Source organism: Symphalangus syndactylus, chromosome 15 (assembly GCF_028878055.3).
Source record: "Symphalangus syndactylus isolate Jambi chromosome 15, NHGRI_mSymSyn1-v2.1_pri, whole genome shotgun sequence".
Classification (NCBI taxonomy): Eukaryota; Metazoa; Chordata; class Mammalia; order Primates; family Hylobatidae; genus Symphalangus; species Symphalangus syndactylus.
In genome coordinates, this window is record NC_072437.2 from 7,239,109 (window position 1) to 7,264,135 (window position 25,027).

Genomic DNA, 25,027 nt, shown 5'->3' on the forward strand with positions numbered 1-25,027 from the left:
CCCGGGTTCAAGTGATTCTTGTGCCTCAGCCTCCTGAGTAGCTGGGACCACAGGTGCACACCACCATGCCTGGCTAATTTATATATATATATATATATATATATTTTAGCAGAGATGGGGTTTCACCATGTTGACCAGGCTGGTTTCGAACTCCTGACCTCAGGTGATCCACATGCCTCGGCCTCCCAAAGAGCTGGGATTACAGTCGTGAGCCACTGTGCCTGGCTGGCGGCAGTCCACGTCATTTCTATATGCTGTCATGGGCCCAAGCCACAAGCTGTGGTGACTAACCACCCCAGGTTGCCCAGGGACTGAGGGTTCTTAGAATGTGGGACTTTCCATCCCAAAAACACTGGGGTAGACGGTCATCCAAGCCTCCTAGGTTGCCCAGCAGGCCTGGCTGACCCCTCAAGCAGGGAGTATCCTCAATGTGAACAGTTGCATTGCTGATGACTTCTTTGGAAGCTGATGTCCAGTTCTTCTTATGGCTGGAGGGAGGGAGGTGATTCCTTCCCACCAGCCAAGTCTTAGCTCAGGGGTGCCTTTCAAAGCAGCCCCCAGCATCCCCGAAGCCTCCCTGCTTGCTGCTAATCTGCATCTCAGTCCAGGGAGCAGAGCACTTGCTGAGGGGCCGACAGGGCATGTTTTCTCTTCCACCCAGCGCAGCTGAAGCCCCTCTGTGCCCCTCCATGATATCGATCCCGGGGAGATCTCTTACAAAGTAGCTGCTCGGTCTGGAATAAAGCTCACGTCCAGCTCAAATCTGGTCCCCGCGGCTCTCGGCCAGCACAGCCCAAGGTAATTTCAGGACGTGGAGGGGAGGGGCCATATCTAAACCCCACCCCTTTCCCACCTAAGAGTAGATGGCTGGCTGGTCTTGGGGTACCCTTCCTCTTTGGGGTTCTAGGTCAGAGGTCCTCAACCCTCTCTGGGCAGCAGAATGACCTGGGGAACCTCAAGCGCCAAAACCCCTGAGAGATTCAGCAGCTCATGGCCTCGGGGCTGGTGAAGCTCTTCCGGTGATGGACCCTCACCTGCGTGCAGCCTTCTTTGTGTGGGCAGGCGGGAGGGGGCAGGAACCAGGCTATCTGGCTGGGCTCTCTGCCTGTCTCACTGCTGGCCAGGGCGGCTGCAGGTGCCCGCCTATGGCCATCGTCCTGGTGTGGGTCCTTGAGGACACAGGTGTGAGGGGCTCCACCTGGCCCCGGGGACCTGCTCCATACCTCCCTGAGGGGGTCCTACCTGCTGGTCTCCCTCCCACGTCTGTCCCAGGGGCGTGCCTGGAACCTTGCCTGGGGCTGGACCTGGCCACATGGAGCAGCAGGTGTGGGGGCTGCTGCACCATCCCTCTCACAAAACCCCACTTCCTCCCTTCAGGGAGACTAACCCAGGCTCTCCCAGGACTCCCGGGACCTCCTCTGGGGCCCCCTTGGATGTGCTGTGGCCCTGTCACTAGGATGGGAAGGTCCTTCAGCCCCCACCCTGGGGAAGGGCACGGTCACAGCTCCATTCCCAGGCCAGGCCTCCCTCTCTCCTGTGGCAGCCTCTGTTGATCCACCCATCCACTCATTCCAGCCTGCAGGAAGGGCTGGGCCCCTCCGCCTCACAGTCACTCTTGAGTGTGGAGGACACAGGAAAACTTTGGTTGTCATCTCAAGGCAAGTTGCTTGTTCAGGGGCTACAGAAACCACGTCAACACTTTATTCATCTGCAGCCATCCCTGACTGTGGTGGTGGGCACATGTGAGCTGTCCAGGAAGTGTGTGAGTCAGATGTCTGTGACATCAGAATCTCTTGGTTGGTGGCTCATGCCTGTAATCCCAGCACTTTGGGAGGCTGAGGACTGAGGATCGATTGAGGAAAGGAGTTCCAGACCAACCCGGGCAATATAGCAAGACCAAAGCAAGACAAAAAATAAAAAAATTAGCCGGGCTTGGTGGTTCATGCTGGTGGTCCCAGCTACTCGGGAGACAGAGAACCTGGGAGGCAGAGGTTGCAATGAGCTGGGATTGCGCCACTGCACTCAAGCCTGGGCGACGGGGAGACCCCGACTCCTTCCCTACCAAAGAATCTCCATGCTCACACTCGTACAAGAGCACCACACTCACACAACCCAAACTCATGCCATACACACACACTCACACTCACCGTACACATGCCACACTCACACCCCAAAGTCACACCACATAAACACACCCCTATACACATGCCACACACCTACACACACGCGATTTCCAGGCTCTTCCACACCCATAAGGAATTGGAATCTGCAGGTAGGTCCCAGGAATAGTATTGAACAAACATCCAGGGAAACTGCTATGTGTTCTCATTTTGGGAACCTGTGAGCACATCCCACCTGGTGCCAAATGCATCTCGGCAGGACGCATGTATGCCAGGGAAACAGGAAGCTGCTAGCAGGATTTGAGCTTGGGCACCAACTGGTTCCAAATCCTATTTGGTGCCACTAGAAGCAAGCATTTCCTTGCAACAGAGGGTGCGGGGCATGGGAGGACAGAGGAGCTGCGTGCACGGATGCCTGTGTGCCCTGTGCCCGTGATGCCACCACAGCAAGCTGTCTTGCAGGCCAATTCCAATGGCTGACAGTGTCTGCACTGGCGAGGAAAAGCCTGTGCTAAGTGGAACTCTGCTGTCTGTGTAGAGAAGGGAGCTGGTCCTGGGCACCACTGTCAGCCATCAGAGCTGGGGACTGCTCCCTCCACCTCACCTGGGTGCTTTGCCTTCTTGGGGCCACAGCTGGAGGCAGCTGAGCCCTCGGGCCTGCCGGGCATCACACCAGTGCTGTAAGATGCTAAACAACTTTCAGTTTAAGAGAGAGAATGTATGCAAGGTTGAACAGTTATGATTTTGAGCAGAATTTTTCTTCTCTAGGCCTTGGTCCTGCTTTTCACCCTTGTCCGGGGTCTTAGCGTGGAGAGAAATTCACCATGGAATGTGCTCAGATTGTCCATCTTATCTTTTTGTCCATCTCTTAAAGTGTAGCTTGTCTTTTGTAAGAAATCTATCCTTGCCCTAGGCAATAAGAATATTCTATGTTTCCTCATAATAATCTTAATGTTTTAATCTTAAATTTGGGGGGGCTATACTTTTACACCATCATCCACACGGAAAGGAAGCTGTCCCAATAACACCCGTTCCCGAAGAGGCCATTCCGTGCCAAAGATTGACCAGCCCCAGGACAAGCCACGTCCCTGCACACATCCCTGCCTGGGAATCTGAATTCTGCTCGACTGGTTTAGCCTCTCTCCCCCTTGTCACGACTGATGGCAGGTTTATGATCTATCCAGACGCCTGGGAGGCGAGCCCTCCCCCTCCTGCCTCTGCTCCCCGAATCGCCACGGCTATACTCAGACCTTTATCTTCTATGTTTATTACAATCAACTTCCTAATTCCACAAAGAATTCTGTTGGGATTTTGATTAAATACACAGATTAACTTGGGGGAGAGTTAACATTTTGGTGATACTGAATTGTCCCATCCATAAAAATCTCCCATTTAGGCCTTCTTTTATGACCTTCTATCATGTTTCATGATTTTGTCCAAAACTTTTGTTACATTTATATTAGTATTTAGATTGCCGTTAAAATAGTATCGTCATTGCTAGGAATGTTAGTAACTTTTTGTGGGTTGATCTTGTGGACTTCTTAGTTTCAATAGTTTATGAATTCACCTGGATTTTCTAGATATGAAAAGTTATTTTTCAATTAGCATGGCTTGTTTTCTTTTTCTTTTATTTTTTTTGAGATGGAGTTTCGCTCTTGTTGCCCAGGCTGGAGTGCAATGGTGACATCTTGGCTCACGGCAACCTCTGCCTCCTGGGATCAGGCGATTCCCCCGTCTCAGCCTCCTGAGTAGCTGGGATTACAAGCATGCACCACCACGCCTGGCTAATTTTGTATTTTTAGTAGAGATGGAGTTTTTCCATGTTAGCCAGGATGGTCTTGATCTCCTGACCTCGTGATCTGCCGCCTCGGCCTCCCAAAGTGCTGGAATTACAGGCGTGAGCCATGGCGCCGGCCTTGTTTCCTTTTTCTTTGTTGTGGTAATCACTAGTACTGCTGCTAAATTGCACTGGAGAGTAGTGGGGTCCCTGTTCAGTTCTGCTGCCAATGGGGATGGTTCTAAAGGATTTCAGTACTTAAAATTTTTGCTGCAGGTGGGTGCGGTGGCTCACACCTGTAATCCCAGCACTTTGGGAGGCTGAGGTGGCAGATCATGAGGTCAGGAGATTGAGACCATCCTGGCTAACGAAGTGAAACCCTGTCTCTACTAAAAAAATACAAACAATTAGCCGGGCGTGGTGGCAGACACCTGTAGTCCCAGCTCCTCGGGAGGCTGAGGCAGGAGAATGGGGTGAACCCGGGAGGCGGAGCTTGCGGTGAGCCGAGATCGCGCCACTGCACTCCAGCCTGGGCGAAAGAGCGAGACTCTGTCTAAAAAAAAAAAAAAAAAAAAAAAAAAAAAAAAAAAAAAAAAAAAAAAAAAAAAATTCGCTGCAAAGACTTTGTTAGATATACTTTATTTAGTTAAAGTAATTTTCTTCTACTCCTAATTGACCTAACATGACAAGTACATGTTGAATAAAAATTGAATTATTGTTTTGCTTTTGTTAAGCTGGTGATTTTACCCTTCACTTCGTTAATATGGCAATTATAGCCAATTAACCTACTACCCCTTGCATTCCTGGGATGAATTTACTTGCTTAGAACGTATTACCTTTATTTATAACATACAATTGGGTTTTATTTAATTATATTTCCTTTGGAATTTTTGCATTCATCTTCATAATTTTATTTTTTCTTACATTATCTTTTTGTTTGGTTCATTTTGAGAGACAGGGTCTTGCTCTGTTGCCCAGGCTGGAGTGCAGTGGCATTGATCATCATAGCTCACTGCAGCCTTGGACTCCTGGGCTCACTTGTAAGGTCTCAGCTTCCCAAGTAGCTGGGACTACAGGTGTGCACCACCATGCCCAGCTAATTTTTAAATTTCATGTAGAGATGGGGTCTTGCAATCTTGCCCAGGCTGGTCTCAAACTCCTGGTCTCAGACAATTCTCCCACCTCAGCCTCCCAAAGTACTGGAAGTACAGGTGTGAGCCACCTGGCCCAGCTGATTTTTTTTTCTTGCATAATCTTTGTCAGGTTTGGGTGCCAAGGTTAAATTTGATTCATAACTTTATTGAGTTGCTTTCTCTTGTTATATTCTTTTAAATAGTTTTTTATAAATATTTTTGTATGCTTATAAAATCACCTAGATCTGGTATCTGTTTGGGGTAATTTTTTTTTTTAACTACAATGCAATTTCTTTAATTGTTATTCATCAACCCAAGTATTTTATTTCTTCTTGACCAATTCTAACAATTAAATCCTATTTATCTGTTTTCAGATATATTGGCAGAAAGTTGTTCATAATGGTTCTCTCATACTTAAAATTTTTTATTTGATATGGAGTTTCTTAGGTTTTCTATAAATTAGCCAGTTTTATTAGATTTTTCAGGTACAAAGTTTGAGTTTTGCTTTTGATTTTGTTATTCTCTTTTCTGAATTGTCCTAATTGACAGAAGTATTTAAATACTTTCTTTGGGTTACGCTGGTCTTATTTTTTGGCTTAAATGGTTAACTCGTTTATTTTGTCATGTATAAAATCAGACACCACTGAGCTGTCGACGCCAATCTGAGCTGGCCATGGCTGTTCCCTCTCGTGGCTCTGTGCACTCTGTCCAGTTCTAGAGAGCAGACTCCCCGCATCCCATGAGTTAGAAACAAGCTTTTAAATTGCCAAACACTGTTTCAATGATCTTCCCATTGTTTTGTAAATATTTTGTTTGTGCTCCATGTGTGTTGGAAAATAATGCAGATTTCTCTATGTTTAGGGACAAACAGGGATCACTTTTCGTGACAGTCAACACTGCTGTCTGCCGACTGCCAACTTTGCTGTGTTTTGAGCTTTATAGTCAGTGGCTTATGAGTTCCTGATTGCCACACAGCCCGCTTTACTTTACCAACTGTCCTAAATTCCATTTCAGGTCATCGATACTGCGACACCAGCTTTCTTATGGTTAGTGTTTGTCTGTTCTGTCTTCTTTTATTTTAAATCTTCAATCTGTATATAATTTTGCTTGATGGTCTCTAAGCAGTGACTTGTCACGTCTGATCCGATGCTCTTCCAGGAGGCCAGCGTAACATGATCACATCTGCTGTGAGTCAGACACATCTGGGCTGTCTCTTCCGTCACATGTTGTTTCCTGTTAACCATGCTTTCCCCTTTCTCCACCCTTCCCTTCTTCTATTGGATCAATACCCTTTCTTTATGCTCCCTTTTCTGGTCTGGAGCGTGTTGGCTGCGTTGTGATTCTGTAATGGTTCCTCTACGCTTTCTCTGCTGCCTTTGCGTTTCTGACATGCACAACCTTGTTGCTATTGTGTCATCATCGCTGTCTGACAGAAGAAAGCAAAGGGGCTGCTCGGTGCCTGAGCCGCACGCTGGGCCCTGCTCACTGCCGGCTTCTTTTCCGTCTCAACAATGACTTGCCATGTGCAAGCACAGTGCACTGCAGCCCTGGAAACCCCAACCGCTGAGACGTTCTGTGTCTTGACGGACAAAGGCAGATGGCAGGAATTGCTGATATTTATTCAAACGTCATCCATACAATAAAGAACTCTGCTTTTAAAATTCCATTTACATCAGCAGTTAAAAAAAAGTGACAGTGGATGAAACATGAAGCTGTAAAGTGCCTTTATGGGGAGGGTCACACAAGGGCGCGCAGCTGCGCGACGAGATGGAGGCACCGCGCCCGCACAGTACATCAGGGACATCGCAGGACACAGCACGCGTTCCAAATAACTTGCACATCAGAGGAAAAGCTGCCGAGTCTCTGCATGCTTCCTATTTGATTCCGCACCCTGGAGGTCTGGCCAGTGACGGCTGCAAGCCGCTGGGAGGGTAGTGTGAGGGGAATGCAGCCATGCCCGCCTCCACTGTGCTGGGGCTGGGAACCATGAGGCTGTGAGGCGGCATGCCCAGCAGCATGGGGACAGCGAATATGCCCTTTCCAGCAAGACACATATGTACACACATGGTCAGAGGTGCACACATACAAAAACATCTGCAGACTAGACACTGAAAGGGCTTCAAAGGAACAGAATATGTTTCTGAAACACAAGAAGGGTAAAACAGAAGAGTTTTTTTCCAGTTCTGCTGTGGCTTCAATAACATACTCTCCCCACTTTCACTTCTGCACTCAAGGTGGTCACCAGGTGGCAGGTGGACCTGGGTGGGAGGCAGGGGTCGCGTGGGGAGGGGAGTGGAGGTGTGGCCTCCGAGGAGGCTGTGGTGCAGTGAGGCAGGGGCAGGCCTGAGCTATGGTCGGCAGCGCTGGTCCACACCACACCCGGCAGAAACTGCATCTTTGTATTTTCTTTAAAAGCAATAAAAATATCCTAATTCACTGAAGCTCGTTAAAAAAATCAAGTCCCTTCATTTTTTTTTTTTGTAGAAAAGAAGGTTGTTTAAATTATAGTTTAAATTTTCTTTTGAAAATGAACCTTAGGTAGATAAAGGAGTCTCCTTGGCTTCTAACTGCTTTCGGTGGTGGAGACACCACCTGATGTCACCCAGGGACACGTTTTCATCCACCTGTGACCAGGGAGCTTCAGGCAGTGCCATCCGTTTCCATGGGAGAGTCCCCCAAAGTCATTTAGTGGCATAAACAACGTGCTTCTATGTAAACCCCGGTAACAAAAAAATAGTTTTCTATCAAATACAGTATCAAATTGTCATTTCATGTAAACACAGTGATTCCTGGTAAAAGAATTGAGGCCAAAGTACCACAAAAAATGGCCACGGGATTGATCCCTGCTTAAAAAAAATCCTATAACTTGTAAAAGATAAAGAGTCCCCGAGCCCCGCTCTCCTCAGGCCGTCGGTCAGAGAATCATCCACTTCTCCGGAAGCAGCTCCACCACGGTCTGCGCGTCCCCTGAAAGCACCGTCCAGAGGAAGAAGCAGCACGGTGGAGCCAGGAGGAGATGCCGCTGCCCGGCGCCTCCTGCCCGGGGCTGTTCCCTGCGGCCCCTCCTCCGTGGGCTCTGGAGTCTCCGAGGAAGCCTCGGCGGGCCGGGGTCTTCCGTGGAACCTGCCTCTGCCCTGCAGGGGTCCTCTGCAGCCCGCACGGCCAGGCGCTCTGGGTCGGGGCGCTGAGGTGCCCCTTCCTCGGGACGTCCGGGGGCACTGCGCCCTCCCCACGCCACGCCAGCCCTCGCAGTGGCAGCCCCAGACAGCGCGCGGGTCTCCTGCGCCGAGACTGCGCGGCGCTACCCCTGCAGGTCGGAGAAGGGGGCCTGGCCGCCCTCGCTGCAGCTGGACGAGTTGCTCAGCACGGCCGACCCCGGGCTCGACTCTGCGGGGAGATCAGGCGGGGACAGGCTTCGGCGTCTGCTTTCCTGGGCACACACGGAGCAGCTTCCTCGCACGGGCCCTTGGCAGCGTCACGGGTGGGCTCGGGGCACGTGGGCCTTACCTGAGCTGCTCAGGCACTGGGCCGAGCCGGACGGGCCGAGCTGGACGGACAGGCTGCTGGCCGGCACCCAGCCCTCCTTGCCAGTGGTCGGGTCCCTGACGTACCTGCAAGGGGCGAGGGTCAGCGGCGGCCCGTGCGGGGCAGTCCGGGGGTGAGCTCGGGGTCTTACCAAAGGCCCTCGTCGCCCTCCTGCACCAGCTCCACCACGTCCCCGCTCCTCACGAGCAGCGCATCGGGGCCTCCCTTCTCGTGGTCCGCCACGACCGTGTATTTACCCGGAACCTGGTGGGAGACGGGCGGGGGCACAGGCAGCGTCAGCACCTGCCCCGGCAGCAGCCCCACAGCAGCCAGGCGGAGTGCGGGGCCTTAGCGCCCTGCCCCGGTGGGAGCTCCTGGCCACGGCCGGCTCAGGGAAAGGGTTCCAGCCTCAGGAGGCGGCTACGCCGCAGGTCATGACCACGTCAGAGGCGATGGAAGGCGTCTGTGAATCTGTCCTTGGGCCCAGCTGCCCCAGCCCCTCACGCTGGTCTCCACACAGAGCTCTCGGCCCCGGGGCCTCTGCGCCTGCATACCCGGCTCCCGGAGAGCCCTTCCGTGCTTTCGGGTCTTATTTCCATGCTGCTTTGCTGAGGCCTTCCTTGGTACTCCCCGACTCTCCCCTCCTCTGCCCTCCCTCTCCCTGCAGCTGTCCTGCCCAACGTCCCCAGGCCTCACTCCTCTCCTCGCTGTAAGAGTGCAGGTTCCTGTCTGTGCTGTTCCCGCTTTGTCTCCAGGGCCTAGAACTGTGCCTGGCACACAGTGGATGCTGCACAGATATCATGGAACACGTTCCGTTGGGGAATGGGGACCCGGGAAGCGGCAGCTGTTCCTACAGAGTGGGGAGATTCACAGCCTCCTGGTGCTGCGTGTGGTGGGCTGCGGAGGGGAGCTGCCAGCTGCAGGGCCTGGAGCAGGAGGATGGTGACCGGAATGCCTGCCCTCACGCGATGGCCTGGAGCAGCAGGACGGTGACCGGAATGCCTGCCCTCACGCGATGGCCTGTACTGGCTCTTGCCTCTGTGGTGCCCAGAGTAGCCAGGATCACTCCCCACACCCCACAAAGAATGAGATCCAACTCCCTCTCCAGGGCCTGTGCACCCTGGTCCACCAGCCTGTTCCCTTCCTGCCATGTGGCCTCTGCCTCTGTGTCCCCCACATCTGTTGTCACGCCCAGGCCTTCCTTCATGCTGTCTCTGTGGGAGAGGCCAGAGGCCCCGAGGGCTCTCCCTACCCTTCCATGCCTGGCTTCTCTGTCCTTCCAGAGCCTCTGGGACCTGTCCCCTTTGCACCTCCAGCCTTGGTGCGTGGACCAGGCACAGCACAGAAGGTGCAGCAGACACTTGTTGGTGTAACCCTCACTGGAATGATTAACACATGGCAGCTTTTTCTTGCTTCTGACATTAACAATGAATGTTGTTTCAAATGCAAATCCATGCTTAGCAGTTTCATTTTCTTACAAAATGAGAGAGTTGTGTGTATAGTTAGGAAGGCTCAGTGACAGCATTCTATGACATAAAGGGTGGGGGGGGTGGGGACTGTCTCCTCTGAGGAAGGTGCACCCACGAGTGGGCTCTACAGGAGGCTGGGTGGGCACCTGGAAATTAAACCAGAAACACAAAGTGCTGCTGAGACAGAGGAGCTAGGAGCTGCTGGGGCTGCCTCTAAGACCCAGGCCCGGGTGGACCTTCTGGAGTTAGGAGGAGCTGGGGCTGTGCCCCAAGACCCAGGCCCAGGTGGACCTTCCAGAGAGAGTTAGGAGGAGCTGGGGCTGTGTCCTAAAACCCAGGCCCAGGTGGACCTTCCAGGGTTAGGAGGAGCTGGGGCTGCGTCCTAAGACCCAGGCCCAGGTAAACCTTCTGGAGTTGGGAGGAGCTGGGGCTGTGTCCTAAAACCCAGGCCCAGGTGAACCTTCCAGGGTTAGGAGGAGCTGGGGCTGTGTCCTAAGACCCAGGCTCGGGTGGACCTGCCAGAAGCACCCCTAATCCCCGCAGGGCAGCCCCCACCCCAAGTGCCCACAGGGAGGCTGCGGTTACCAGCTTCTTGGGGCCCAACCCGCCGTCCTCCTCTGCGTCGGATGAGTTAATCTGCTCCTCTGCACTTGACCAGCCCCCGTCATCCTCAGGTGCCTCCAGTGAGTGGGACGTTTTGCTCCAACCTAAGAGAGACAGACACCCGTGAAGGACCCCCCGGTGATGAGCCGCTGTCTGCCTCCATCTGAGGTGGGGTCAGCTGTCCCACAGACCCCCCGAAATGTGCGCCGTGGGCCCCCACAGAGCCTGTCATCTTCCCGGGTTCATAAAGAGCTGAGCAGGACACCCCTGCAGACTTCCAGAATGCCTGGCACGTGTCAGGGTTTGAGACCATCTGCTTCCAATTGCCGGGCCACCCTGTGGGAGACCTCAATCCCCAGGCCCTGGGAAGCCACGCCCTCATCAGGCAGGGCAGTGCCCCTCAGCCAGGAGGGAAGCAGCCTTCCTGCCGCAGACGCCCCCCCAGGCAGGTGTTTTCAGTGAGTGCCACGGTCATGTTCAACACCTAGCAGACCGAGCCGGGAGGCGGTTTCTAAAAGGAATGACTGAGGCTCACTGAGAGGGCCCGACGCCCTTGACCTATGGGATACCGAGGGCTGTGGTCCCCACTGGCAAGAGAGTAGCTCCCGGCACAGTGGCACCGAACCAGAAGGCTGAGGCCATGCAGGCGCCGCGGTGGAGATGGGCTCCCATTGGCCATGCAGCTCCAAGCGGGAGAAGAGGAAGGAGCTTCTTCCAGACTTGGGACCACACATGCTCCCCTCCACAACCCAGTGTTCCTCCTGCCAGATTCCCAGAGGGCAGCACCTGCCTTCCCCGTGCAGGGGAGATGGGAGATGACATCGGAGCTAAATAAACATGCAAAGGCAGCAACCGGGCAGCAGGCCCAGCGCATCCCACCTGGTGCCAAATGCATCAAGGCAGGACACATGCACACCAGGGAAATAGGCAGATGCTATGGGATTTGAGCTTGGGCACAAACTGGTTCCAAATCCTATTTGGTGCCACTGGAAGCGAGTGTTTCCTTGCGACGGAGGGTGCAGGGCATGGGGAGGACAGAGGAGCTGCGTGCACAAATGCCTGTGTGCCCTGTGCCTGCAAAGCCACCATGGCAAGCTGTCTTGCAGGCCAGTTCCAATGGCTGACAGTGTCTGCGCTGGCGAGGAAAAGCCTGTGCTAAGCGGAACTCTGCTGTCTGTGTAGAGAAGGGAGCTGGGCCTCATCACCACCGTCAGCCAGCAGAGCATGGGGCCGCTCCTTCCACCCCACCTGGGTGCTTTGCCTTCTTGGGGTCACAGCTGGAGGCAGCTGAGCCTTCCAGGCACCACACCAGGCACATCTGTGTGAGAATTGAGGACTGTGATTTTCTGGTTGCAGACCTGCAGCTTGGCCTCCTGAGTGCACTTGCAGCTGGCCCCAGCAAGGGAGGCTGAGACACAGCACAGGGTGGGGGCCCAGGTGCCTCCTCTACAGCAGCAGGGACTGGCCTATGGGGCCTGGCTGCCAGCATGCCCTCCCCGTCCAGGCCCCCAGTCGCTCTGAGGCACCGCACGTGGGGCCTCTGGCCAGACAGAACCAAAAATCTGATTGAGGACCGTGGGAACAAAAAAAGGGTGGCTGCTGTGTGTGCAGAGGAGCCAGCGTGGCGCGGGTAGGACCTTACACGCGAACCTCTCCACAGCAAGGCCGGCCTGTGCGGGGTGAAACCCGAGCGGCTCTGCCCCGGCACCACCAGAGACACAAAAGGATTCTTGAGCTGCCCTGGCCGTGGCTGCTCAGTGCTCCCCAGGGCCTCTCTGCGGGCCGTCAAGAGCGCCGTGCTGGAATAGGGCGCGGGGGAGGCCAGCAGCGAAACGCAGAGGTCTGACCATGATGTGAGCGGCAGCGCCTGGGAGCGGGCAGCCACAGGCCAGGCCAGCACCGCTGCACCAGGAGCTGGGGGATTCTGTGTGAAGGCAGGAGGCCGGGTGATGGCCAGGAAGGTGCCCTCTGTTTTCTGTAAAATAGCCCATTGGCCTTTGCTCAATGGAGTCACCACCTGCAGGGCTTGGGGAGCGGGCGCTGGGCAGCGCCCAGGCCACCCAGGACCACCTGGGCTCACTACCACCGACCACAGGGGAAATGACCCACGGGCAGTGGCCCGGCTTCAACACCACACTGGCTTCCTCGAGACCCTGCAAGGCTGCACTGTCTTCACTTACGGATGACGAGACGGAAGCAGAGGCTGAGCTTGGCCAAAGTGCAGCAGAAGCGGCATTTGGCCCACAGGGCCCGCCCAGCCCACCTTCTCCACCAGGGACCGGCTCTGCCAACTCCAGCTCACAAGCGGAGAGGGTTTGACAGACAAGAGTAGCCTCTCCCGGGAGACTGTCAACAGGGAAATGACTCCCTTGTCCCAAGCCCCTGGGGCCTCGAAGCAGCAAGCCGGGCGCCCACCCACTTGCAGGCAGGACGGTCAGTAACGCCGGGCCAGCTCCCTGCCTCTGAACTCACGCCCAGGGTGGCCACAGTTTCTGCCTGGATCCATGAGGCTTGCAGCGTCATGTGAAGAGGCTGTGGAGGCGGGCGGGATGGGGAGGCTGGTTCTGCTTACACCCCCAGGAACCTTTGCAAATTTTTGAAAACTCAAGATTGCAAACATGAGCCCCCTCCCTGCACTTGAGGGTCCTCAACAGGACAGGGGAGGTCTCTAGGCTTCGCGGGGCAGTTTTCACCCTCAGAATATAAGGGAGGCAGGAAACGAGAAGGGCCAGGTTCCACAGGGAGCTGGGCCTCATCGGCCCCAGGAAAGGAGGGTCTGGGTCGGCCCTGCCAGTTGCTATGTTCTGTGTTCCCAGCAGGAAGTGTCGGGGCAAACTGTGCCACAGGAAAGGGCGGGGAACGGGATGCCCTATAGCCAACAGCAGCCACTGGGCAGTGAGACCCCACCCAGCTCCACCCAGCACGGCCAGGTGACCAGCGCAGCAGCCGTGGCCAGCAGCCACTGACGGGGTGGGCAGTTCTGCAGGCTCCGGATAGACCTGCTGTGAGGAGTCGGCTGAGAGGCGTGCTGTCCTCGAGGACCTGTCGCCAGAGCATCACACATTGAACACAACCGCGTGTCTGCCTCTGCAGCATAAAGACCCACACGAGCGTCCCCCTTAGGTGGCCTTGACGGCCACCAGACAGCCAGCAGGGCCGCGCTTCCTGCCGACGCAGAGTGGGTGCCGTGCCCGAGGGTGCCACTCTACCTCGCACACCAAAGGGAGTCGGGTCGCTCTTTACTTCATGCCGCTTGGCTTTTTTGTCAGGACTGGTAGGAGAAGCTGCAAGAGGAGGAGGAGGCAGAAATACAACCGGAGAGAGAGTGTGAGGAACGGCAGAGAGGAGGAGGAGGCAGAAATACAACCGGAGAGAGAGCGTGAAGGACGGAGGGAGGCGGCGAGGAGGCTGACCCGCGCTCGTGCCGGGAGGGGACACCCACATTTTGGCCCCTTTCCACTGATGAAAAAGGAGCTTCTGTGAGCAAAACGCAGGGAGCCGAGGGGCCGCGCGGTGAAGGAGGGGCCAGGAGGGTGTGCGAGTGGGGGCTGCGGCACTCAGAGGCGTCCTTTCGGGGCCCATCTCTAGGGACGTTTTCTTAGTTCTGCGCTAGCAGAGTTTGCAGCATCGGAATCTGTTGTTTGTTTGTTTCAAGTTTCAGGCCAACTTAAAAGCATTTTATAAATTGGAAAACACTCCTAATTCTCTGGGAAGAGCCCTTGTCCACGCTGGCCTTCAGGGCTTTCCAGAAGAGCTGCCTGCATGCCAGGGCCGGCTTCCAGGGCCTCCTGGGCCCATTCCCCCGCCACGGATTTCCCATCGTGGAGCTCTCGCAGATGAGCAGGGCATTAGACGTCTCCGTCTCAAGGGTCCCGTCAGCCCTGTTCACTAGCGGATGCCCCAGAAGATGGCTGAGCGGCCTCTGCCACCGGGCGGAGCAGAGACATGCAGCCGGAAAGGTCAGCACCCTGCAGGGAACTCACCTGAGAAGGCGGGGGTGAGGGGCACGGAGAGGAAGGAGGGGGCCTGGAAAGCAAGGACAGCTCCGTTTCTGAGCAAGCCTCCATTTGAAAAGCTCGCCTTCATTTCCCAAAGGAAAGCCACCCCTAAAGGATAACTCTGGTGTCTGTGTGCGAGACACAGCATCAGCGAACACGTGATTGGGTGGAAAGAAACGCTTTTGTGTGGCTGCCCTTGTGATGAAGGAGGCACGAATGGTCACACACGATGCATGACAGACGCCACCACGGTGAGGGTGGGTTTCAGGCAGGCGCTACTTTTACCTTTCTGACCTTTGAGGTTAGCAAAGCCCTGCACGGTAAAGCGCTTTCTGGAAAGCACAGAGCTTTCTGAGGCAGAGCTAGTGACCGTGTCATCTACGAAGGAAGAGAAAGAAACCATGCAGAGCGCATCGCAACCCGCTGCGGAGGCGGGTCCGGCTGTGGTGGGGAGGGCCCAGGGCGGCTCCGGGTTGCACGCTGGGTCTCGGCCGAGGCTCCTTGTGGGGCTGGCCTAGCTGACGCAGGGGTGCAGAGCAACGAGAGGGAGGGGCTCTTCTGTGGGGTCCTAGGGCTCTGTTAAGAGGGGAGCACGGGGCCCTGCACGCTCTGCAAACCTTCTTCACACTGCAGGAAGCGCACGTTTCTCAGATGCAGTGAGCACTCCGTGAGCAGCTCCACGTGAGGCCTCCCTGTGAGGCCTGGTCCCTGCACACACCCACCTCTGCCCTTTTCGGGGGGCTTTGTCAGTGGCGCTGAGCTGACGTATCCCTCCAGGCTCAGGGGGTCTGTTTTCCTCTCTTCCAGCTTCTTGACGTTCCTTGAGTTTCCTCTGGAGGGACTGTTGACATCAGACAAATCAAAAAGGAAATAGTATGTTGCCTGGTTAGTTTTTCAGAACGCTCTGTGGACCTGAGGCATTCAGATATCTCTGAGCTCCCGGCTTGATCCTAAAGCAGCATCTCCTGCACATGTTTCTAAGTTAAACCTGGACAGGCTGGATGAGAGCAGACGCCCACGCTACTCGCTCTGAAGTACGAGGTTTTTTTTTGGGGGTGGGGTGGGGCAGGGGAGTGTTTCTTTTTTAAAACTACTGTTCTACGGATTATTTATTTAGGCCATATCCTGTTCCATGAATGATTAAAGGTAGCTTATATAAGAAATAGGATAAAGTGAAAAAAGTAAGTGGATGAATAAAATAAAGAAAAAACAAGGCAGAAGAGACACGACAAAGCCACGGTCAGGGTCGGAGTCTGAAATGTGCCCACGCGTGTGCTGGGCCATCAGTACCGGCTCCCAGCTGAGCACCGACTGTCTCAGGAAGGCTGGGGCATGGCTGTGATCTGGACAGGCTGTGTGTGCGCTGCCGTGCTGTGAAACAGCCCACCTCGGGAAGAGCTGGAGAGGGACTGGGCATTGCCGGAGGCACACATCTGTGAAGTGCACCATCTGGGACTGACCCATCAGCACATCAACACCAGGGGCCTCAAGGAAAACCCCAATAACCACCGGGTCCCACTGACAGAGGCTGAGGACCCTGGCGTGCAAATGCCCCACTTGGGAGTGCTCCAGAAATGCAGGCCTGCGGCGGCGTGTCCGTTCTCACCTGGTGCTGGTCGGGGCCGGCAGGGGCAGGCTCTGCGACTGCTCCAGTGCCCGGTGCTGGCTGGCTTCTGCGAGGAGGGAGCAGACAAACCACATGGACGAGCATCTTTACTTTAACGCCAAGGCACCTTGCACATGCGGGGACTGTGTGGTTGCTTTGAACATATGTAAAAATGCACCTGAAGCGGAAGCTACGGGAAAACGATCGCTTGAAGACAGCCTCACCTCGACAAGCCTGCAGCTGGCTGGTCAGCACTTTCCGAATTTCATTCACCCATGCGGCTTTAATCTCAGGAGTTGGCGCCTGTTTCCCCAAAAGAAACGCCAGGAGGTGAGTACTCAGGCCCCCGAGGAAACACGCTTCAGTTTCACTCTGGGAACATCCAAGGATAATCTTAGGAGTCAAAGGTCAGATGGCTGCGTGTGAGGGGAGAGGAGGGAAGCACTGTGGGCTGGCCCTGGGTTGCCGGACCCTCTGTGCCCCATACACGAGACTGACTGAAGAAGAGCTGTGCCGGGCACCCAGGGCACGGCACCCTCCCCACTGTGAGAATCGGCCCTGCATGCCAGACGCACACTTGCGCCGTCCAGGGATGCACGAGCTCCCCTGGGGAGGGCGAGCCCATTTCCTCACAGCACCCCCTCTGATGTGTACTTTTCCCCACATTTCATCCTGGGTCCAGCTCAGGGTGAAGACAGCCCAGGGCGGCGCCCTGAAGTGTACAGCGGCTGCTCCTGGCCTCGATGCAACTTTGTGGCAGATTCTAGCACCGGTTCCCATGAGAAACCGTTCTCGGCAATGTGTAAGAGGCCAGGGGCAGGGTGGGTGGCCCACCTGGACGATGTAGACCTCCTCGCGCGCGTTGTACCAGATCTCAAACTTCTTAGTGTCTCCCTTCACGTTCTCCGTAATGCCGACGGCAGCCATCTGCGAGCAGAGAGTGGAGACGGGGTTCACATGCACAGTGAACCCACTGCCTTGTTTTAAAAAGGTGTTGGTGCAGGCATGAAATGATGGAAATGCTTTGGGGATGAGGGCTAAGAATGGCAGAATACCCCACCCCCACACTTAAGGCTGAGAGCTGGGTGTCAGCGTGGCCACCTCAGGCCCAGGTTTGTGGCAACAGGGACCCAGTTACAGATTTCCCCCCCCTCGGAGTCTGTGGCCAGGAGCGTGCTGCTGCGGACCCGGCCTCACTTACGTTTAAGGACTGCTTGTAGCTGTAGGAGGGAGCTTTTTCATACCCCTCCCCGTTCTCCTCCCGCTTCTTGCAGAAGAGCACCGCCTTCTCGTGCAGGAACAGGTGCCGCTGCATGGGCTTGAACCTGGCCAGCTCCTTCACCTTGGTGTGGCCCCTCTTGTGGTCGGTCCAGACGCTGAATGAGCCCTGCATCAGCAGCTTGCCCAGGTCGCCGAGATTCCCCTAAATGTGCGACAGCAGGGGTGTGTTCAGAATGGACAGGACTGGGGCCATGGACATGCATCGCTGAGTGAAAGCAGGGTGTGTTCAGAACGGGATGGGCCTCGGGCCATGGACACACATCGCTGAGTGAAAGCAGCCACTCTGCAAAGCCCACCCATGGTGGGATTCCAGCTGCAGGGTGTCCCAGGAAAGGTAAGCTGGTGGAGACTGTGACAGGTCAGTGGGTATCAGGGGCTGGGGGAGGAGGGATGGACTGGTGGGGCACGTGGGCTTCTAGGACAGTGAAGCTGCTCTGTGTGATGCTCTAGCGCTGGGTGCAGGACGTTAACACGCCTGTCCAAACCGCAGAAGGCACAGCACCCAGAGTGAGCCCCGAGGGGAACAGCCCTCAGTCACTAATCAGCATCAGCGCTGGTTCACCACGTGTGGCAGGTGCGGCACCCATACTAGATGTCAACACTAGGGGAAGCCTCAGGGCCTCTGATTTACACTCAATTATCTCACAAACCAAAAATTGCTGCAACAAATCAACTCTGTTAAAAAAAAAACCAAACCTGAGAATAAGTGCTGGGTGGACATAAAGACGGGCAAAAGATGAATCAGCTGACCTGACGTGGGGTTCTATGGGGAAAGTGACATCTGCCTTCTGGGGCTACTTGCTCTAAGTCACCAGCCTGCAAATCGCAGCCCAGAAAACAGACGTTACGTCTGCTCCGAGCCATGCCTCCTCCCCAGGAGAAGACAAGGGGTGAGGAGGTCTGAGCTGCATTCCTGCTGGAGATGGGTGCCCTCCAAGCAGGGGACGCTTCCTGATTTTCTCCACATCCCAGAGAGCCCAGTGGGGTCTGTGGACCTGGCTGTGGGGCCTGGGAGTGGGCTCATCTAGGGACCACCCCAGAGCTCCTGCCCAGAACCTGCACATTCACACCAAAGTGTGGGGGGTGTGCAGGGAGGCCGCCGAGTTGCTGGGCTGGCGTATTCCGCGGAGGCAGAGGGGAAGACCGGGCGTCTGGGCGCCTTACGTCATAGCCGGTGATAGCAATGAGGTGCATGGAGTCGTTCACGGCCTTCAGGATGCCCAGGATGGAGCTCAGCGCCTCCTGCAGGTCCTCAGCCCCCTCGCAGTTCTTGCTGTATTTCAGCATTTCCTGAGGGGCATGGGGTGAGGCAACCGTGTCAGGACACGGAGAGCTCTGGCTTCCCTGGAACAGACCACTCAGGAGTTTGGCACGAGGTAGGGACGCTGCTCACCCTCCCCTGGTCTGTGGGGAGCTGCCCTGCCTGTCCTCCTGCAGCTGGGACAGACTGAGTGGTGCTGCAGATGGGGCAGCACCCCTGCCAGGTGCAGACCCCTCGCACCTGCTCCCCGGGGAGTTTCCTCTCGCTACCCTAACCCTGGCCAAAGGCACGGAGTTGCAGTTTCCTGCCTGAAGGTTAGAGGGACCCACATGGCAAACTCATAGCTGGAATCCCCAGTCTAGGCCGCCCCACATCCCTGCTGTGTTCCAGCTAATCCGGGCGTGGCTCCACTCTGGAGGGACGGGTCAGCACATCACACAGAATCCTATGCGGGCTGGGCTGTGTGCAAACCCATGGGGACGGGGACTCATCTGCTCAACTGCGTCCTCAGACCCCTAACAGCGGCGCACAGTAGGACCTCAAAAGGCATCCCAGCCTCAGCACAGGCTCAGAGGAGGTGCCCTTGGCCTGGGAGGGGCAGGGCGCAATGGGGACGGGGCCCCAGGGCAGCACAGATACCTGGCCAGCAGGTGCCTGGGGAGGCCAGGCCACAGTCACTGCGGAGCCCACCTTGAGCAGCAGCTGGTACTTGGTGATCCTCTGCACTGGCTTCAGCAGGTAGGAGTCCAGGCTCAGCTTGTGGTCCAGCTTCCTCTGGCATTCCTGGAACCAACCCAGAGCCTTCGGTTTGCACAATTTTCATTATTCCTCAGGAGTCAGTTAGGAAAGGGAGTTCTAAAGGAAGGCCCGGGGACAAACCTGGAAGAACGGGCAGTCAGAGCACTGTCTCCACAGGCTCTCGGAGCGGGGCTTGTTCTGACAGTACTTCTCGTAGATCTGGAAATCCTCCATCTGCACCAAGGGACAGGCACCGCATCACGCCGTGAGGGACGGGCATCGCATCACACAGTGAGGGACGGGCACCGCATCACGCAGTGAGGGACGGGCACCGCATCACGCAGTGAGGGACGGGCACCGCATCACACAGTGAGGGATGGGCAGCACATCACGCAGCGTCTTCCCGGCCCCGCGAGGCATGGCTGCTGGCCCCACAGCTTCTGAGGGCCAGCACTGGCTCCCAGGCTCCGCTGGGGGGCCTGCCCTCCATTAATGGGGCTCCCTGTCCTCCCTGACTTCCCAGAGCACAGGCGTGGAGTGGAGACGGGGTTCCACCGCAGCCATTCTTAGAAGGCCATTTATGGTGTGGTTTGTCGATTTGTTTATATAATAGAACTCCTAGCATTTTCTCTGGCAGTTTTATAAATTACCTGTTATTTAGCAAAAAACAGACCCTAACCCCACTGTGAAGTGCAGGTGCTCCTGGGCACTCAGGGCACAGACGGTTCTAGGGGCACAGGAGGGTTTAAGGCACAGGGCTCAGAAGTTTCTAAGGGCACAGGAGGTTCTGGGGGTACAGGAGGTTCTGGGGCACAGGTTCCGGGGGTAAAGGAGGTTCTGGGGTACAGGAGGTTCTGGGGGCTCAGGGGGTTCAGGGGGTTCTGGGGCTCAGGAGGTTCTGGGGTACAGGAGGTTCTGGGACACAGGAGGTTCTGGGGTTCAGGAGGTTCTGGGGCACAGGAGGTTCTGGGGGTACAGGAGGTTCTGGGGGTACAGGAGGTTCTGGAGTTCAGGAGGTTCTGGGTACAGGAGGTTCTGGGGGCACAGGAGGTTCTGGGGTTCAGGAGGTTCTGGGGGTACAGGAAGTTCTGGGGTTCAGGAGGTTCTGGGGTACAGGAGGTTCTGGGGCTCAGGAGGTTCTGGGGGTACAGGAGGTTCTGGGGTTCAGGAGGTTCTGGGGCACAGGAGGTTCTGGGGGTACAGGAGCATCATGTTATCTCAGCCCAATTGAAAACATCAGTATTTTGTGATTTCAGTTGGTTAGAATGGGAACTTGCAGTAGAATCTGAAGTCATTATTCAGTAATTTTAAGAAGTTGTGACAAAATATACATCCAAACACCACGTACCCTCTCCAGAAAGCATCTTCCAACCAGTTCTGGGCAGTCGGTGTAGTTTTCCAGCTCCCTGAGGAATATCCTAGACAAAGAAGGTTTTTAAGTAGTAAGAAAGACAGGCCGAGTCACATGGATCAGTGACAAATGGATAGACATCATTTTTCAGAAGCCTTTTATGCCTTGCTCTGGACAATTTAAGCCACTATGTGGCAACAATGCCCCGCATGACTTGGGGACCCTGCAGCCACGCCTGTCCTGAGCACCAAGCTCTCAGGTGCCAGCAGGTGCAGCCCCAGGCTGAGTCTCCTTATATTTCTGGCCTTGGCTGCACACAGAAGTTGGAGAGAGCTGCTTTTCCCTCAGCACACACATGGCTCACAGGGCCACAGGCAAAGACAGAGATGGGACCTTTCAGCGCCCTGGAGGCGCCACCCCCATAACTGGCCGTGGGTCTGTGGGTTCTCTGCAGACACACCCTGAGCCCTGGCCCTGCCCCAGGTGGAGGCGCCACCCCCATAACTGGCCGTAGGTCTGTGGGTTCTCTGCAGACACACCCCGAGCCCTGGCCCTAGGCAGGGCCATCCCGACTCCTGGGCTGTTTTCCCTTTAGTTTCTGACTTGCATCTGTCCCCTGGAGGAAATCCAGCTGGAGGGGAAAACCATCTGGGGGGTGGATTTGGGGCATGAGCACAACAGCTTAAAGCTGTGGGGACCCCTGCATGCGGGACTGGCCGAGACCCTGGGGGCCATGAGGACAGATACTAAGGGACACTAAGGTTCTGCCCAAGCTCCGTGGATGTGGAAGGCTTCTTGGTGGTCAACTGCAGACCTGCTGCCTCCTTGTAAGTGGCAGGTGAGGTGATGATCATGGCAGGGGGCAAGAAACAGGGATCAGAACAACGTCCCAAGCACTGGCGATTCCCATGGCCAGTGGGGCACGCTGGTCCCCAAGCACGTGACCTCACGGGAGCCACTCACGTGGGCTCCTTCCAGGACACACAGCCGGGGCCGTCCACTGCAGCCTCCCTGGCATTCTGCACTGCATGCCCACCCTACACCTTCCCATGAGCTCCCCAAAAGTGTGTTAAAGCAGCCAAACAGCTCAGAGGAGTGGAGGACAAGAGGCCAGACAGACCACCCGCACTGGAGAGGCCACGGGTCGCTCCGGGGACAAGCAGCCCCCAAGATGGGTAAGGAACGCCTAGTTTGCCATCCTTTTCAAGAGCTTGGGAGCAAAACAGGCCTTGCTATGTGGTGTGGCCTTCGGTGACCCCCCAAAGGGCTGAATACACACCTGGGAGGGGGTTCCGGCTTCCACCTGCCCAGCAGGATGAGGAGGGGATGAGGGGCAGGCAGGTCCCATTTCCCGCACCACAAAACAGGGTGCCCTCGGGGGCTCAGAGCCCTCTCCTCACGGCTGGTGGCTCACAACTCAGCTGCCTAGATGCAAGCCATCAGGCACGGTGCCACGTGGGCACTCAGATGGCCCCATGTACCCACACTCATGCCTGTGCCTCTGTGAGTCCACCCCTTGGGCGCCCCTCCCTAGCCAGACTGGCCCGGCCTCCCCCCTATTCCAGCCCCCTGAAGCCAGCATCATTAGCTGCAAGAGATCACAGGTGCGTGCCTGTGTCGGGGGGAAGGGCCCACCTGTTGTGGAAGTGATAGATTTCCTCCATGTTTCCAAACAAAACATCCTTCTTGTTGTGAAGGCCTGTTGACAGGAGGTGAGCCATCAGCGGGTTATCCATCTCTGCGGCGTAGCCCTGCAGGGAGAGCGCAGAGGTCGGCGGGGGTCCTGGGCTGCAGCCCACCCACAGCATCAGGCTGTGGTGCGGCAGGTGGGCCAGGCATGCCGGCTCATCTGTGGGCCAGGCCGTCCCTTCATCTTTATTCTCGGGTGATTTCTAAGTTATCTGGACAGGCATCCACCAAAGCAAAAACATTATGAACAGCACCAATTTGGGGGAATGGGGTGGAGGTTCTACCCTTCTCCCTTTTCACCTTTTATGATTCAGGTGTAACTGAAACAGAGGGCATAAATCTTATGTCTACACTTGGGTGACCACCACCTGCTCACACTCAGTAAATCAGACACCTGTCTACACTCGGGTGACCACCACCTGTGCACACTCGGTGACTCAGACATCCGTCTACACTTGGGTGACCACCACCTGTGAACGCTTGGTGAATCAGACACCCGTCTACACTTGGGTGACCACCACCTGTGAACACTCGGTGACTCAGACACCTGTCTACACTCGGGTGACCACCACCTGCTCACACTCAGTAAATCAGACACCTGTCTACACTCGGGTGACCACCACCTGTGCACACTCGGTGACTCAGACACCCGTCTACACTTGGGTGACCACCACCTGTGAACACTTGGTGAATCAGACACCTGTCTACACTTGGGTGACCACCACCTGTGCATACTCGGTGACTCAGACACCCGTCTACACTCGGGTGACCACCTGTGAACACTTGGTGAATCAGACACCTGTCTACACTTGGGTGACCACCTGTGCACACTTGGTGACTCAGACACCCGTCTACACTCGGGTGACCACCACCTGTGAACACTTGGTGAATCAGACACCTGTCTACACTTGGGTGACCACCTGTGCACACTTGGTGACTCAGACACCCGTCTACACTCGGGTGACCACCACCTGTGAACACTTGGTGACTCAGACACCCGTCTACACTCGGGTGACCACCACCTGTGAACACTTGGTGAATCAGACACCTGTCTACACTTGGGTGACCACCTGTGCACACTTGGTGACTCAGACACCCGTCTACACTCGGGTGACCACCACCTGTGAACACTTGGTGAATCAGACACCTGTCTACACTTGGGTGACCACCTGTGCACACTTGGTGACTCAGACACCCGTCTACACTCGGGTGACCACCACCTGTGAACACTTGGTGACTCAGACACCCGTCTACACTCGGGTGACCACCACCTGTGAACACTTGGTGAATCAGACACCTGTCTACACTTGGGTGACCACCTGTGCACACTTGGTGACTCAGACACCCGTCTACACTCGGGTGACCACCACCTGTGAACACTTGGTGAATCAGACACCTGTCTACACTTGGGTGACTACCACCTATGAACACTTGGTGAATCAGACACCCGTCTACACTCAGGTGACCGCCACCTGCACACAATGACTCAGACACCCGTCTATACTCGAGTGAGCACCATCTGTGTACACTTGGTGAATCAGAGACCTGCCAACACTCAGGTGACCACCACCTGTGCACACTCAGTGAATCAGAGACCCATCTATACTCAAGTGACGACCACCCGTGCACACTTGCTGTCTACACTCAGGTGATCACCACCTGTGCACACCGGGTGAATGAGACGCCTGTCTACACTCAGGTGACCACCACTCACATCAAGCTCACCCAGGCAACAGCCCACTGCCAAGGTCACCTCTAATCCGCCTCCCACGTCAGACCAGTTTTGCTTGCCTTGGAGTGCTCCATGCTGGGAATCGCATGCACCCTGTGGCCTGTGTTGGTGATGGTGTGTGTGTGTGGTTCGTTCATCTGTTGTGTGTTAGCTCCTCTTTCTTGTTACTACACTCGTCCCCTGTGCGGACCCCCCTGAGCTGCCTGGTCCGTGTCTTGCTGATAGGCCCTCAGGGGCTCCCCATCTGGGGCTGCTGTGACCAGGCTGCTGTGGACACTCTCTCACATGCATTTGGTGGACAGCAGGCTGCTCCCAGCAGCAGCTGTCAGAGGAAGCCCCACCAGCTGGCCCAGGTGAGTCCGCGTGGCGGTCGGCGCTCCCCAAGTCCAGCCTCACCTCCAGGACGCACAGCAGCTCCTCCACGTAGGCCCGTTCTGTGTCCAGGAGCTCGCTCATCACGTGCCTGGTGGCAGGTCATGTGGAGAGCAAAAATGGTTAGCACTGGGAGGGCAGGAATGGTCTGCTCCAGTCTCACAGGTGCCACCTAGAATGATGGCCTGCCCAGCGAGAGGGGACTGGCGGCGACGCAAAGCCCATGGGCTGGACGCTCCTTGGGGCTCCCCTCCCAGCTCATGGCCTCAGACCCTGCAGATGGCGGCTGAAGCCTCCCTGGTTCCCAGAATGGCCAGCACTGTCTTGCCCCTGGCCTGGCACACACCGCCTGGTAGGAGGGATTCCCTGACT

At 55.9% G+C, this 25,027-nt stretch overlaps 1 protein-coding gene across 33 annotated transcripts in view; it reads right to left on the reverse strand.

Annotated features, from left to right (window-relative positions):
• Window positions 1–4,451: 4,451 nt before the first annotated feature.
• Window positions 4,452–25,027, reverse strand: part of MCF2L (MCF.2 cell line derived transforming sequence like) — a 204,822-nt gene continuing 184,246 nt past the window's right edge. For 14 of the 33 annotated variants that reach the window (XM_063618534.1, XM_063618535.1, XM_055245304.2 and 11 more), the window contains 13 exons: window positions 24,680–24,746; window positions 22,498–22,613; window positions 20,860–20,929; window positions 19,653–19,745; window positions 19,464–19,556; window positions 18,677–18,802; window positions 17,433–17,654; window positions 17,066–17,158; window positions 16,456–16,534; window positions 16,232–16,298; window positions 15,348–15,466; window positions 14,911–15,003; window positions 12,651–13,911 (listed from right to left, as the gene is read on the reverse strand). In XM_063618534.1, coding sequence (XP_063474604.1) covers window positions 13,232–13,911; window positions 14,911–15,003; window positions 15,348–15,466; window positions 16,232–16,298; window positions 16,456–16,534; window positions 17,066–17,158; window positions 17,433–17,654; window positions 18,677–18,802; window positions 19,464–19,556; window positions 19,653–19,745; window positions 20,860–20,929; window positions 22,498–22,613; window positions 24,680–24,746 — 1,918 coding nt within the window. In that variant the 3' untranslated portion in view covers window positions 12,651–13,231. Of the gene's footprint in view, window positions 8,418–8,537; window positions 8,642–8,702; window positions 8,820–9,958; window positions 10,171–10,609; window positions 10,732–12,650; window positions 15,467–16,231; window positions 16,299–16,455; window positions 16,535–17,065; window positions 17,159–17,432; window positions 17,655–18,676; window positions 18,803–19,463; window positions 19,557–19,652; window positions 19,746–20,859; window positions 20,930–22,497; window positions 22,614–24,679; window positions 24,747–25,027 lie in introns of those variants that run through there. The other 19 variants (XM_055245320.2, XM_063618545.1, XM_055245325.2 and 16 more) reach the window with 8 other exon arrangements.